This window comes from Pelodiscus sinensis, unplaced genomic scaffold (genome assembly GCF_049634645.1).
Source record: "Pelodiscus sinensis isolate JC-2024 unplaced genomic scaffold, ASM4963464v1 ctg126, whole genome shotgun sequence".
Lineage (NCBI taxonomy): Eukaryota > Metazoa > Chordata > Testudines > Trionychidae > Pelodiscus > Pelodiscus sinensis.
In genome coordinates, this window is record NW_027465898.1 from 208,627 (window position 1) to 223,011 (window position 14,385).

The window sequence follows — 14,385 nt, forward strand, 5'->3', positions numbered from 1 at the left end:
AAGGGAAGAGCCTCTTCCCCCGCCCTCCCGGCCGCTCCGCAGCGCCCCCTGCCGACTCTAGGGAGTAGTTAGGCTCAAGGTCCTTGCAGCGCAGCACTGGAAAGGGGAGCAGGGTCACTGGAAAGGGGAGCAGGGTCACTGCAGGGGAGCGGTGGAGGGGGGAGCAGGGTCACTGCGGGGGGTTCAGTAGGGAGGGGAGCAGGGTCACAGCAGGGGAGCAGTGGAGGGGGGAGCAGGGTCACTGCAGGGGGTTCAGTAGGGAGGGGAGCAGGGTCACTGCGGGGGAGCAGTAGGGAGGGGAGCAGGGTCACAGCAGGGGAGCGGTGGAGGGGGGAGCAGGGTCACTTCAGGGGGTTCAGGAGGGAGGGGAGCAGAGTCACTGCAGGGGAGCGGTGGAGAGGGGAGCAGGGTCACTGCAGGGGGTTCAGGAGGGAGGGGAGCAGAGTCACTGCAGGGGAGCGGTGGAGAGGGGTTTGGATCACTGCAGGGGAGCAGTGGAGAGGGGAGCAGGGGTCACTGCAGGGGAGCAGTGGAGAGGGGAGCAGGGTCACTGCAGGGGAGCAGTGGAGAGGGGAGCAGGGTCACTGCAGGGGAGCAGTGGAGAGGGGTTTGGGTCACTGCAGGGGAGCAGTGGAGAGGGGAGCAGGGTCACTGCAGGGGAGCAGTGGAGAGGGGAGCAGGGTCACTACAGGGGAGCAGTGGAGAGGGGTTTGGGTCACTGCAGGGGAGCAGTGGAGAGGGGAGCAGGGTCACTGCAGGGGAGCAGTGGAGAGGGGTTTGGGTCACTGCAGGGGAGCAGTGGAGAGGGGAGCAGGGGTCACTGCAGGGGAGCAGTGGAGAGGGGAGCAGGGTCACTGCAGGGGAGCAGTGGAGAGGGGAGCAGGGTCACTGCAGGGGAGCAGTGGAGAGGGGAGCAGGGGCCACTTCAGGGGAGCAGTGGAGAGGGGTTTGGGTCACTGCAGGGGAGCAGTGGAGAGGGGTTTGGGTCACTGCAGGGGAGCAGTGGAGAGGGGAGCAGTGGAGAGGGGAGCAGGGTCACTGCAGGGGAGCAGTGGAGAGGGGAGCAGGGTCACTGCAGGGGAGCAGTGGAGAGGGGAGCAGGGGCCACTGCAGGGGAGCAGTGGAGAGGGGAGCAGGGTCACTTCAGGGGAGCAGTGGAGAGGGGTTTGGGTCACTGCAGGGGAGCAGTGGAGAGGGGAACAGGGTCACTGCAGGGGAGCAGTGGAGAGGGGAGCAGGGTCACTGCAGGGGAGCAGTGTAGAGGGGTTTGGGTCACTGCAGGGGAGCAGTGGAGAGGGGAGCAGGGGTCACTGCAGGGGAGCAGTGGAGAGGGGAGCAGGGGTCACTGCAGGGGAGCAGTGGAGAGGGGTTTGGGTCACTGTAGGGGAGCAGAGGCCCCTCTGGCACGCCCCGCCCCCATGCTTTCTGCCCCTCCGCCCCTCAGACACCGCAACCTGCCTCCCTCCCCACAGGAGCCCTCCTCTGTCCGGGGCGGGGTGTCTGGCTGCGGCTCGCGCTATCGCCCCCTGCCGGCTGCCACCGAAGCCCGGCCCTGCCCAGGACAAAGGCGCGTTTCCACAGTTCACCACCAGGTGTCCCCACTGCTCCAGGAGAACCCGCCTTTGGCGCGGGGTTGGTGCGACCCGGCTCCTGCGGTCCAGGCCTGGCTCCGGGAGGGCAGTGGGGTAGGCGGGTTAGAGCAGCGGTCGGGAGCCAGGGCTCCCGGGTTCACCCCCAGCGCGGGGGGGCGGGACTAGCACGCTTCTACACAAGGGGTATTCTCCATCCTGGGGCCCTGGTCACCTGCACACTGGTCTGCTCACTAGTGATCTTTGCACGCTTGCAGGAGACTGACATTTCCACTACCTGGGCCTTGCACACGCCCCCACCGTGCAGTTGCACCCTCTTGGGCTCTGTGGCAAGCTCCCATCCTCTTCCGGTCACTCCTGGCTTCACCTGTCCCCCCTTTCCCCGCCCAGTGGGGAATGCAGGAGAAGAGTCGGGGACTTTCCAACCCCAGAGCTTCTGGGAAACCGGAGCCTGCTTCCAGGGCGGAGAAGGGGGGCTCGGGGCTGCGTGGACAAAGGAAGCAGGGCAGAGGCACAGACAGTGGAAAGGTTGGTGCCTGGGTTGTGTCCCTCTGGGCAGGAGGCTGCGGGCAGCCACACAGCTCCTGCCCCGTCCCAGGAAATGCGGGCAGCCCCCTTCCTCCCCCCACTCACCTGCACCTGAAACAGGGATCTGGCTGGGGGAGGGGATGCAGGGCAGGAGTCACTGCTGGGGGAGCAGGAAGGGTGGGTGTCACTGCCAGGGAAAGGGGGTCACTGCCGGGGGAGCAGGAAGGGTGGGGGTCACTGCAGGAGGTGGGGGTCACTGCCGGGGGACATGGGGAGCAGGAGGGGTGGGGTCACTGCAGGGGGAGATGGGGAGTAGGAGGGGGGGGTCACTGCCAGGGGAGATGGGGAGCAGGAGGGGTGGGGGTCACTGCCGGGGGACATGGGGAGCAGGAGGGGGGGTCACTGCAGGGGGACATGGGGAGCAGGAGGGGGGTCACTGCCGGGGGAGATGGGGAGCAGGAAGGGGGGTTACTGCAGGGGGAGCAGGAGGGGTGGGGGTCACTGCCGGGGGAGCAGGAGGGGTGGGGGTCACTGCCGGGGGAGATGGGGAGTAGGAGGGGTGGGGGTCACTGCCGGGGGAGATGGGGAGCTGGGTCGCTGAGTCTCTCCCCCCCCCCCCCCCCGCTGTCCCCGGCGCTATGGGGCCAGGGGGCAGGCTCGGAGAAGAGACTGAACGCTGCCCCCCCTGGGCCCGGCTGGGCCCTCTGGGGAGACCGGGTGAGGGATGGTCACGGGGGGGCTTCGGGGACTCAGACCTGCCCGCTCTGCCCCCTCCCGGCTCCCGGCTCCCGGCACTGCTGACTCCCCCAGCCCCTCCCCCCAAGCAACAACCGCGGGCCTGGGTCTGGGCCAGGCGGCGGAGCCAGGGAGTCTCTCCGTGCGGGGGGGGCGAGGAGTTAACCCCCCCGCCGAGCCCGGGGCGTTCCCTCCCCCCCCCTGCGGGCCGTTTCCGGTGGGGGAGAGTCCGGGAAAGCAGGGCCAGGGCGCCGGGGCTCCCCTCTGCCGGGGCGGGGCCGGGCCGTAACTCCCCGCCCCTGCCCGGGGGGAGGGGGCTGAAAGTCCCTGAGTTCAGCTGAGCGGCGGGGGAAGTCCCGGCGGCCAGTCCTCTGCCGCCGCCTCCCCGGCCTTAGACGGGGGCTGCGGGCAGCCGGGCCGCCCCCTCTCCGGCTCAGGATGCGGCTGCAAACGGACGGAGCCGGGCTCGCTTGGTGACCCTCCCCCCCCCCGGGAAAGGACCCAGGAGCCCGAGCGTGTGACCCCCCCGGGGAAAGGACCCAGGAGCCCGAGCGTGTGACCCCCCGGGGAAAGGACCCAGAAGCCCGAGCGTGTGACCCCCCCGGGGGAAAGGACTCAGGAGCCCGAGCGTGTGACCCCCCCCGGGGAAAGGACCCAGGAGCCCGAGCGTGTGACCCCCCCGGGGAAAGGACTCAGGAGCCCGAGCGTGTGACCCTCCGGGGCAAAGGACCCAGAAGCCCGAGCGTGTGACCCCCCCGGGGAAAGGACCCAGGAGCCCGAGCGTGTGACCCCCCCGGGGGAAAGGACTCAGGAGCCGGAGTGTGTGACCCCCCCCCCGGGGGCAAAGGACCCAGGAGCCCGAGCGTGTGACCCCCCCGGAGGAAAGGACTCAGGAGCCGGAGTGTGTGACCCCCCTGGGGGGCAAAGGACCCAGGAGCCCCGAACTTGTGACCCCCTCCGGGGAAAGGACCCAGGAGCCCCGAACTTGTGACCCCCCCGGGGAAAGGACCCAGGACCTCGAGCGTGTGACCCCCCGGGGAAAGGACCCAGGACCTCGAGCGTGTGACCCCCCCCCGGGAAAGGACTCAGGAGCCCGAGCGTGTGACCCCCCGGCGGGGGGGGCAGAGGACCCAGGAGCCCGAGGCATGGCGGAGGAGCTGCCGGTGGATCTGAGGACGTGGCGGAAGGGGGACGCCCCCGGGTGCCAGGGAAGCGGGGTACCCCGTCTCGGAGGCCCCGCGTCCCCTGCCACAAGGACGCCTCCTCCCCGCCCCGGGGCGCCGAGCCCGGGCCCCCCCGACGAGTGGGGCAGGAAAGCGGAGACCTCGCTGCCCCTGCGCAAACGCCGCTACGCGGTGCGGGGCCCGGGCGCGGAGCGACAGGGGCCCCCAGCCGGCAAGGTGCCCAAGACGGAGAGCGACGGGGGGCAGCGCCCCCCCTTTTGCAACGGCTACTGCCCCCCCTTCGTGGCCGTGGGCTACCCCCGCCTGCCAGCTGCCTACTACCCAGGTGGGTGCGCCCAGCCCGCGCCCCCCAAGACTGGACCCGGGGCGCCCCCGGCCTCCTGGGTCCCCCGCGACGGGCCTCGGAGGGGGAGGGGAGCCCGGGAGCTGCGGGCCCCTCCTCACTGACCCCTCCACTTCCCTTTCGGCAGGTCTGGCCGGACCCTTCCTGGTCCCGGAGCGCGCCCCCTTCTTCCACCCCGCGCCCCCGCCCCCCCTGCTGGGGCTCCCCGCCGCCCCCTACCCCCTGCTCTGCCCCCTGCAGACCCAGCTGGCGGCGGACATCGCGACGGCCACCAAGCAGGACGAGGATGGAGACACGTAAGTGGGGGGGGGGGGGGTTAAATCGCCCGGGGCCCCAGCGCGGACCCCGCCGGCGACAGCGACCGCGAACCGGCTGCCAGGGGGAATCCCCGGCCCCGACCCAGCTGTGGAGCCCCCTGACCCCGCCCCTCGGTGACGTTTTCTTCCTGCGTCATCGTCTCAAGGCTCAAACTTCTTACTGGAAGGGGAGGGACGCGGATTTCCGGCCCGGCTGGGCACTGCTGAGGGAAGTTCGCAGCACTGGGGTCCCAGCTGGGCAGCGACAGGGCGCTGTTGTGGGGGAGGCTTGCAGCAGCGGGGTGCTGGCGAGGGCACTGTCACAGGGAAGCTCCCAGCCCGGAGCTGCCAGTGGATATGGAGGCAGGAAGTGGGGGTCAGCTGGTGGCCAGGGGCTCTTACTGGAAGCCCCAAATGGAGGGCACCGGCCCCTCCCCCGCCTTGCTGATGAGAGATTGACTTTTCGCTTAACTTGGCTGCTGGAGCCATTCTCTGAAATGCCCTGCACGCTGGGGGGCAGCAAAGGGGCTGGGGCTGAGGGGCAGTAGAGCCAGGGAAGAAGGTGGGGAGCTGGGGTGACAGGCTGCTGGGGAGCAGGGCATGAGAGGGAGGGGAGAGCTGGATGGCCAATTTCTGGGCCTTGGGGGTGGGGAAGATGTGGGGGCTCAGGGCCATTGGGGGTGGGGAGGGCCCCTTGCTAACACTGCAGAGCTTATTCTAAGCAGCGCCAGCAGGGCAGGCTGGGGATTCAGTGACATTGTCACGCCTGCTGTTCTAGCTGGCACCTGCCCAGGGCTTCATCGGCTGCTCTCGAGGGCCCAGTGGGGAGGGGGGGGGTCAGTGACACTGTTGCCCCTGCTCTTCTCGCCAGCACCTGCCTGGTGAATTACTGTGGCTGGAGGAGGTGGGAGGAACTTTCTGGGGAGCAGGGGGCCCTGAGGATGCTAGAGCTGGCAGAGACCTCAGCAGGTCAAGTCCAGGCCCCTGCCCAAGGCAGGCCCAGTCCCAGTGACGGTCTCTCCCTCCCCTCTGCCTGCAGGGCTCTGCACATCGCTGTGGCCCAGGGAAACCTGCCAGTCGCCCAGCGCTTGGTCGGCCTCTTCCTCCAGGGCCAGCGGGACCTGGATGTCTACAACAACCTGCGGCAGGTGGGGTGCGATGCGCCTGGTGGGCGGGGGCGGGGCTGTCATGTGGCACCAGGCTGATGGGAGGGGCAGCCCGGGCAGAGGTTCCCAGAACCCACGTGCCCAGCCCCGCCCAGCCCCAGCACAGACGGGACTTTCCCCAACAACTTCCTCCCCCGTTGCCTGGGAGATGCCCCAGGGTCAGAGTCTGAGTCACGGGGCGGGAGGAGGCTGGGATAGAGACAAGGACAAAGGAGCACGGGGAGGTACCTGCTTGCAGGTCACGCTGCAGTGACCAGGCCAAACCCTGCGGCACCCTCCTCTCCAGCTCCCTGCCACACCGAGATTGCCGGGGCACCTGAGCGTGGTGCATTGCACGCTTACCGTGCACGGCTGTGACACTGCGACATGCACCCAGACACGCTCCCACCGTGCAGTGTGTGCTCCAGAGCACCGGGGCGTGCTCCATTGCACGCTTACCGTGCACGGCTGTGACACTGCGACATGCACCCAGACACGCTCCCACTGTGCAGTGTGTGCTCCAGAGCACCGGGGCGTGCTCCATTGCACGCTTACCGTGCACGGCTGTGACACTGCGACATGCACCCAGACACGCTCCCACTGTGCAGTGTGTGCTCCAGAGCACCGGGGCGTGCTCCATTGCACGCTTACCGTGCACGGCTGTGACACTGCGACACGCACCCAGACACGCTCCCATCCTGCAGTGTGTGCTCCAGAGCACCGGGGCGTGCTCCATTGCACGCTTACCGTGCACGGCTGTGACACTGCGACACGCACCCAGGCATGCTCCCACCGTGCAGTGTGTGCTCCAGAGCACCGGGGCATGCTCCATTGCACGCTTACCGTGCACGACTGTGACACTGCGACACGCACCCAGACACGCTCCCACCATGCAGTGTGTGGTCCAGAGCACTGGGGCATGCTCCATTGCACGCTTACCGTGCACGGCTGTGACACTGCGACACGCACCCAGACACGCTCCCACCGTGCAGTGTGTGCTCCAGAGCACCGGGGCATGCGCCATTGCACGCTTACCGTGCACGGCTGTGACACTGCGACACGCACCCAGACACGCTCCCATCCTGCAGTGTGTGCTCCAGAGCACCGGGGCATGCTCCATTGCACGCTTACCGTGCACGGCTGTGACACTGCAACACACACCCAGACACGCTCCCACCGTGCAGTGTGTGCTCCAGAGCCCTGGGGCATGCTCCATTGCACGCTTACCGTGCACGGCTGTGACACTGCGACACGCACCCAGACACGCTCCCACCGTGCAGTGTGTGCTCCAGAGCACTGGGGCGTGCTCCATTGCACGCTTACCGTGCACGGCTGTGACACTGTGACACGCACCCAGACACGCTCCCACCGTGCAGTGTGTGCTCCAGAGCACTGGGGCGTGCTCCATTGCACGCTTACCGTGCACGGCTGTGACACTGCGACATGCACCCAGACACGCTCCCACCGTGCAGTGTGTGCTCCAGAGCACTGGGGCATGCTCCATTGCATGCTTACCGTGCACGGCTGTGACACTGCGACACGCACCCAGGCATGCTCCCACCGTGTAGTGTGTGCTCCAGAGCACCGGGGCATGCTCCATTGCACGCTTACCATGCACAGCTGTGACACTGCGACACGCACCCAGACACACTCCCATCCTGCAGTGTGTGCTCCAGAGCACTGGGGCATGCTCCATTGCACGCTTACCATGCACAGCTGTGACACTGCGACACGCACCCAGACACGCTCCCATCCTGCAGTGTGTGCTCTGGGGCACGCTGCATTGCACGCTTACTGTGCACAGCTGTGACACTGCGACACACACAGGCACGCTCCCATCCTGCAGCGTGTGCTCCAGAGCACGCTGCATTGCACGCTTACTGTGCACGGCTGTGACACTGCGACACACACAGGCACGCTCCCATCCTGCAGCGTGTGCTCCAGGGCATGCTGCATTGCACGCTTACCGTGCACGGCTGTGACACTGCGACACGCACCCAGACACGCTCCCATCCTGCAGTGTGTGCTCTGGGGCACGCTGCATTGCACGCTTACTGTGCACGGCTGTGACACTGCGACACACACAGGCACGCTCCCATCCTGCAGCGTGTGCTCCAGGGCACGCTGCATTGCACGCTTACTGTGCACGGCTGTGACACTGCGACACACACAGGCACGCTCCCATCCTGCAGCGTGTGCTCCAGAGTACCAGGGCACGCTGTACAGCACACGCCCCTTGCAATACCACACTCCCTGGTCTCTCTCACTCGCTGAGGTGCATACACCTGCTCTCACAGACACTGGCTGATTGGACACACACAGTCCTTCTTCCCCCTGCTCCCTCCGCTCTGCTGGTGCCCCTCACTCCTGACCCGCAGCCCCGGGCTCCTTCCCCCCAGCTCTGCTTGGGTGTCAGGGGGTCTCTCTGCTGGGGGTGGCCTCCCTGTGCCCCATTTCCCGTAAAGCAGCTCCAGCCCCTTCTGAGAAGCGCCTGCGTCAAGGCGGCCGGTGCTGGGGGTTGTGGTTAGCGCTGTCGGGACGGGGCAGCTTCCTCTGGTTACAGGGTGTGCACCAGCCAAGCAGCTTGCGTGTCTTAGTGCTGTGAGCTTCCCCATGGCGGTGCCTTGCCTGTGCTCCCTGCTTGGAAAGCCCCTGGCACCACCAGCTTCCCTTGGACAGTGGCTGGGACCCCTGCCAGCGCTGCGCACTTCCCTGCAGCAGTGCCTTGTGCTGATGGCTCTCTTGCCCTCAGACGCCCTTGCACCTGGCGGTAATCACCACCCAACCGGCCCTGGTGAAGCTGCTGCTCTCGCACGGGGCTTCCCCGATGGCGCTGGACCGGCACGGCCAGACCTCGGTGCACCTGGCCTGCGAGCATGGCAGCCCCCGGTGCTTGCGTGAGCTGCTGGAGGGGGGCAGCGACCGGCCCGATCTGGAGGCCCGGAACTACGAGGGTGAGTGGGGGTGGGCGGCAGGTGGGGGGGGGCAGAAGGGGGTGAGGGTGGAGGAGGGCGGTTGCAAAGAATTTTGAACACGGACACCCTGGAGAAGCCCAGGCCCTTCCCCACACCTGGCTCACCCCTCCCCCTTTCTGCCTTCAGGTCTCACCCCCCTGCACGTGGCGGTGGCCACCTCGAACCCCGACACGCTGCTGCTACTGCTGGAGCATGGCGCCGACATCGACGCTGTGGTGGGTATGGGGGCCCCCCAAAGGACTGCATGGGGGCTGGGTCCACCCTGCCCCACACAGGGGTGCTGGGTTCAGTGGCAGGCCAGCCTCTCTGCCCCCCCGTGCATGGGGGCTGGGTCCACCCTGCCCCACACAGGGGTGCTGGGTTCAGTGGGCAGGCCAGCCTCTCTGCCCCCCCGTGCATGGGGGCTGGGTCCACCCTGCCCCACACAGGGGTGCTGGGTTCAGTGGCAGGCCAGCCTCTCCGCCCCCCATGCATGGGGGCTGGGTCCACCCTGCCCCACACAGGGGTGCTGGGTTCAGTGGGCAGACCAGCCTCTCTGCCCCCCCGTGCATGGGGGCTGGGTCCACCCTGCCCCACACAGGGGTGCTGGGTTCAGTGGCAGGCCAGCCTCTCCGCCCCCCATGCATGGGGGCTGGGTCCACCCTGCCCCACACAGGGGTGCTGGGTTCAGTGGCAGGCCAGCCTCTCTGCCCCCCGTGCATGGGGGCTGGGTCCACCCTGCCCCACACAGGGGTGCTGGGTTCAGTGGCAGGCCAGCCTCTCCGCCCCCCATGCATGGGGGCTGGGTCCACCCTGCCCCACACAGGGGTGCTGGGTTCAGTGGCAGGCCAGCCTCTCCGCCCCCCATGCATGGGGGCTGGGTCCACCCTGCCCCACACAGGGGTGCTGGGTTCAGTGGCAGGCCAGCCTCTCTGCCCCCCCCATGCATGGGGGCTGGGTTCAGTGAAGGGCCCCAACCCCTCCAGTTCCCATGGGGGGCTAGGTGCAGCGGGGGGCTGAGCCTGCTGTGCACCCACAGGACATCAAGAGCGGCCGCTCCCCCCTGCTGCACGCCGTGGAGAACAGCCGCCTGGACATGGTGGAGCTGCTCATACAGGTGGGGTCACCCCCTTGTCCCTCCCCAGCATGTCCCCTACCCCGCCAGGCCCCGTGCTCTGAGGGGAGGGGCGCCCTGCCCCGTCTCACCCAGTCCTGTTCCCCGGCAGAGCGGGGCGAGTGTGAACGCGCAGTCGTACGCGGGGTGCACGGCGCTGCACGTGGCCAGCGGGCGGGGGCTGCTGGACGCCCTGCGGCTCCTGGTGCGCAACGGGGCCGACTGTGGCATCAAGAACTATCACAACGACACGGCGCTCATGGTGGCCAAGAACCGGCGGGTGAGAGGGGCCGGGGAGCAACAGGCGATGGGGGCGAGTAGGGTGGGGAGGGGCAGCAGTGGGAGATGGGGGCGGGGAGGGGCGGGAAGGGGGCGAGTAGGTGGCAGGGAGGGGCGGTGGCGGTGGGAGATGGGGGTGAGTAGGTGGAGGGGCAGGGAGGGGCCGTGGCAGGGGATGGGGGCGAGTAGGTGGCAGGGAGGGGCGGTGGCGGTGGGAGATGGGGGTGAGTAGGTGGAGGGGCAGGGAGGGGCTGTGGCAGGGGATGGTGGTGAGTAGGTGGCAGGGAGGGACGGTGGCGGTGGGAGGTGGGGGTGAGTAGGTGGAGGGGCAGGGAGGGGCTGTGGCAGGGGATGGTGGCGAGTAGGTGGCAGGGAGGGGCGGTGGCGGTGGGAGATGGGGGTGAGTAGGTGGAGGGGCAGGGAGGGGCCGTGGCAGGGGATGGGGGTGAGTAGGTGGCAGGGAGGGACGGTGGCGGTGGGAGATGGGGGTGAATAGGTGGAGGGGCGGGAAGGGTCAGTGGCGGGGGATGGGGGGCGAGTAGGTGGCAGGGAGGGGCGGTGGCGGTGGGAGATGGGGGTGAGTAGGTGGAGGGGCAGGAGGGGCCGTGGCAGGGGATGGGGGCGAGTAGGTGGCAGGGAGGGGCGGGTGGCGGTGGGAGATGGGGGTGAGTAGGTGGAGGGGCAGGGAGGGGCCGTGGCAGGGGATGGGGGTGAGTAGGTGGCAGGAGGGGCGGTGGCGGTGGGAGATGGGGGTGAGTAGGTGGAGGGGCCGTGGCAGGGGATGGGGGTGAGTAGGTGGCAGGGAGGGGCGGTGGGCGGCGGGAGATGGGGGTGAGTAGGTGGAGGGGCGGGAAGGGTCAGTGGCGGGGGATGGGGGCGAGTAGGTGGCAGGGAGGGGCGGTGGCGGTGGGAGATGGGGGTGAGTAGGTGGAGGGGCAGGGAGGGACGGTGGCGGGGGATGGGGGGCGAGTAGGTGGCAAGGAGGGGCGGTGGCGGTGGGAGATGGGGGTGAGTAGGTGGAGGGGCAGGGAGGGGCCGTGGCAGGGGATGGGGGTGAGTAGGTGGCAGGAGGGGCGGTGGCGGCGGGAGATGGGGGTGAGTAGGTGGAGGGGCGGGAAGGAGTCAGTGGCGGGGGGATGGGGGCGAGTAGGTGGGCAGGGAGGGACGGTGGGAGATGGGGTGAGTAGGTGGAGGGGCGGGAAGGGTCAGTGGCGGGGGATGGGGGGTGAGTAGGTGGCAGGGAGGGGCGGTGGCAGGGGATGGGGGCGAGTAGGTGGCAGGGAGGGGCAGTGGCGGTGGGAGATGGGGGTGAGTAGGTGGCAGGGAGGGGCGGTGGCGGTGGGAGATGGGGGTGAGTAGGTGGCAGGGAGGGGCGGTGGCAGGGGATGGGGGCGAGTAGGTGGCAGGGAGGGACGGTGGCGGTGGGAGATGGGGGTGAGTAGGTGGAGGGGCAGGAGGGGCGGTGGCGGGGGATGGGGGCGAGTAGGTGGCAGGGAGGGACGGTGGCGGCGGGAGATGGGGGTGAGTAGGTGGAGGGGCAGGGAGGGGCCGTGGCAGGGGGATGGGGGTGAGTAGGTGGCAGGGAGGGGCGGGTGGCGGCGGGAGATGGGGGTGAGTAGGTGGAGGGGCAGGGAGGGGCGGTGGCAGGGGATAGGGGGGCGAGCAGGGGGCTGGGAGGGGTGGCGGTGGGGGGGCCAGCGGCGGGGGATGGGGGGCTAGTAGGTGGCGGGGAGGGTCGGCGGCGGGAGGGTGGGGGAGGGTTGGCAGGGTGTTAGCAGGGGATGCACAAGTGTGATGAAAGGTCTGGAGAACATGGCCTAGGAGGGAAGACTGGAGGAATTGGGCTTGTTTAGTTTAGAAAAGAGAAGATTGAGGGGGACATGAGCCGTTTCCAGGTATCTAAAAGGGGGTCATAAGAAGAAGGGAGCAAACTTGTTCATCTTGGCCTCTGGGGACAGGACAAGCAGCAATGGGCTTAAACTGCAGCCAGGGAGGTTCAGGTTGGACATTAGGGAAAAGTTCCTGCCTGTCAGGGGGGTCAAACCCTGGGATAAGTTGCCCAGGGAGGCTGTGGAATCCCCGTCTCTGGGGATGTTCAGGAGCAGGTTGGATAAATGTCTCTCAGGGCTGGTCTAGTCGGTGCTGGGTCCTGCCATGGGGGCCGGGGACTGGACTCGCTGGCTCTCGAGGTCCCTGCCAGGCCTAGTGCTCTATGGGTCTGTGATCTGCTGGGGCTTAAGGGGGAAGTTTGGGCTGAGCTATGGGGCAGAGTGGGGTCCCGGGCATGGGGGGAAGCAGGGAGGGGCCGGGGAGCAGCCATTCCTGCAAGGTGGGGTAGAGCAGCGACGGGCCTTGGAGTGGTTGTGGGGAGCAGGGGGGTCACAGTGGGGCAGGGTAACACTCTCCCTCCTCCCTTTCTAGGTAATTGATATCCTGAGGGGAAAGGCCTCCCGGCCCCACCCGGCCTCCACCAGTAGCCGGGAAGGCGCCTCCCCGGCACCCAGCTCTGGCAGCTCCCCTGGCGCCTGCCCGACCCCCACTGGTGAGTGCCAGCGCCCCACTCTCCCCACGGCTCCTGAGGGGAGGGACGTTACGTTTCTATGAACGGGAATCTCCATCCATGAGTCAGGAAGGGGGGTCTCGCTGCCCCCACTGCGCCCCGTCCCCATTGCCCCGTGGGGGGCCTGGCTTTCCAGCTAGCTCCCCCCAGCACCGGCTCCTGCCCCTCCCCTCCCCTCTGGCTGATAGAGGCGGGGGGGTGCGAGTCTCCACACGACTGTCTGGTCAGTGCAGGGGATCGCACTGTCCCCCGCCGAGGGCCCTGCGCCGTCGTCCTGCCCACCGCCCTGGAGCCAGCCTGGCGGGAGACGCGCGAGCCCCCTCACCCGTGCCGGGGGGGGCGAGATTTTCTGTGGGGTGTTTCCAGGCTCCCTGGGGGGTGGAGGGCGGAGTCGAGCTGTTCCCTGATGTCCCCTTTGTTCCCCCCAGGTTCTCCCCTTTGTGTCCCGAGCCCTCCCCGGACCCCGGGCCCTGCAGAACTGCCCCCGCCAATCACAGGCCAGAAACTGCTCAGCCAGCCAATGGGGCGTCATCTGCCCCCTTCCCTGGGGTGAAGCTGGAGGGAAACGTGGCCTGCCCACCCTGGGGCAGCCAATGGGCTCTGCGATTACCCCCAAGGCTTTTCCACCATTGGCCGGAAGCCTACTGGAGCCTGCCCTCCATGGGGCCATCTATCCAATTGCATCTCCCGCCCAGAACTCCTCAGCCAATCACCTCTCGATGCCTGTTGCCTGTCCCCCACCAACTGTCTCTCTGGCCCCCCCTCGGATTCCTGGGAGGGGCGCTGGACTGGACCAGCCACGGACTCGGCGTGGGACGGGGAGCCCGCCCCCTGGAGTGGTGGAGGGGCAGCTGCTTGGCAGCCAGGACGGGTGGGGGCAGCTGACAGACGGAGCCCTGGGGGCTGCTGACCCCCAACCCCGGGCCCTGGGGAAATGTGGCCCTGGGCTGCCCATGGGGCGACAGGATTGGGTCTGGGGAGAGCTGCCCCTCCAGGCCCCCCTCTGTTCTCTAGAGACCCCAGGGCCCCTCCTGAGCAGCAGCAGCTGCCTGCGGGACCAAGGAGTCTGCGTGTCTCCATGTTTTTGGTGGGCCCCTGGGCCTCCCACTGCCAGGACCAGCTGCCCCCTGCCTGTGGGCCCCGGCTTCTGGCTGCCTCCAGGGAGGGAGTCCCGGGGGGCTGAGGGGCTGGCTAGCACCATGCCCCACTCCCAGCCTGCCGTGCTGTGCGAGGGGGTTTGAGCATCCTCTCTCTGTCCTGCCTTCCCACCTGCAGCCAGCACTCGGTGGGCTGCCCACGTCACCCCCCCCCCCCCCCGCACCCTGGGGTGGTGCCACAGAACTTACTGCATTGACTGGATTTATGGGGACCTCCAAGCCCCCCCCTTCACGAGCATTAACCCTTTGGCTCCCAGGCTCCCCCTCTCTGCTCCTCTAGAAGCAGGTGGGGGGGGGGCCACCCAGCCTGCCCCCAGGTCAGTTGCTGCCAGTCAGATACTTGAATCTCCTGGGGAGGGAGTTGTGGCTTGGGGGGTAACTTATGGGGGATCTTTTCTAAGCCTCTAATAAAATATTTTTGTACGTTTTGTGCCGGACTGAGACTGCTCTGCTGTGGGGCTGGGGGAGAGGGGGGGGGGGAGGGGCTGGGGGGAATTGGCC

General features: G+C 68.2%; 1 protein-coding gene across 1 annotated transcript; it reads left to right on the forward strand.

Moving 5' to 3' along the window:
- The first annotated feature begins 2,936 nt into the window (after positions 1 to 2,936).
- On the forward strand, positions 2,937 to 14,313 carry BCL3 (BCL3 transcription coactivator). The gene is given in 11 exon segments (XM_075916219.1): positions 2,937 to 4,361; positions 4,507 to 4,675; positions 5,715 to 5,823; positions 8,573 to 8,774; positions 8,922 to 9,010; positions 9,814 to 9,891; positions 10,001 to 10,168; positions 12,589 to 12,709; positions 13,156 to 13,194; positions 13,197 to 13,298; positions 13,301 to 14,313. Coding segments are annotated over 11 exon segments (2,109 nt in total). The 5' UTR covers positions 2,937 to 3,997; the 3' UTR covers positions 13,969 to 14,313.
- The last annotated feature ends 72 nt before the right edge of the window (positions 14,314 to 14,385 follow it).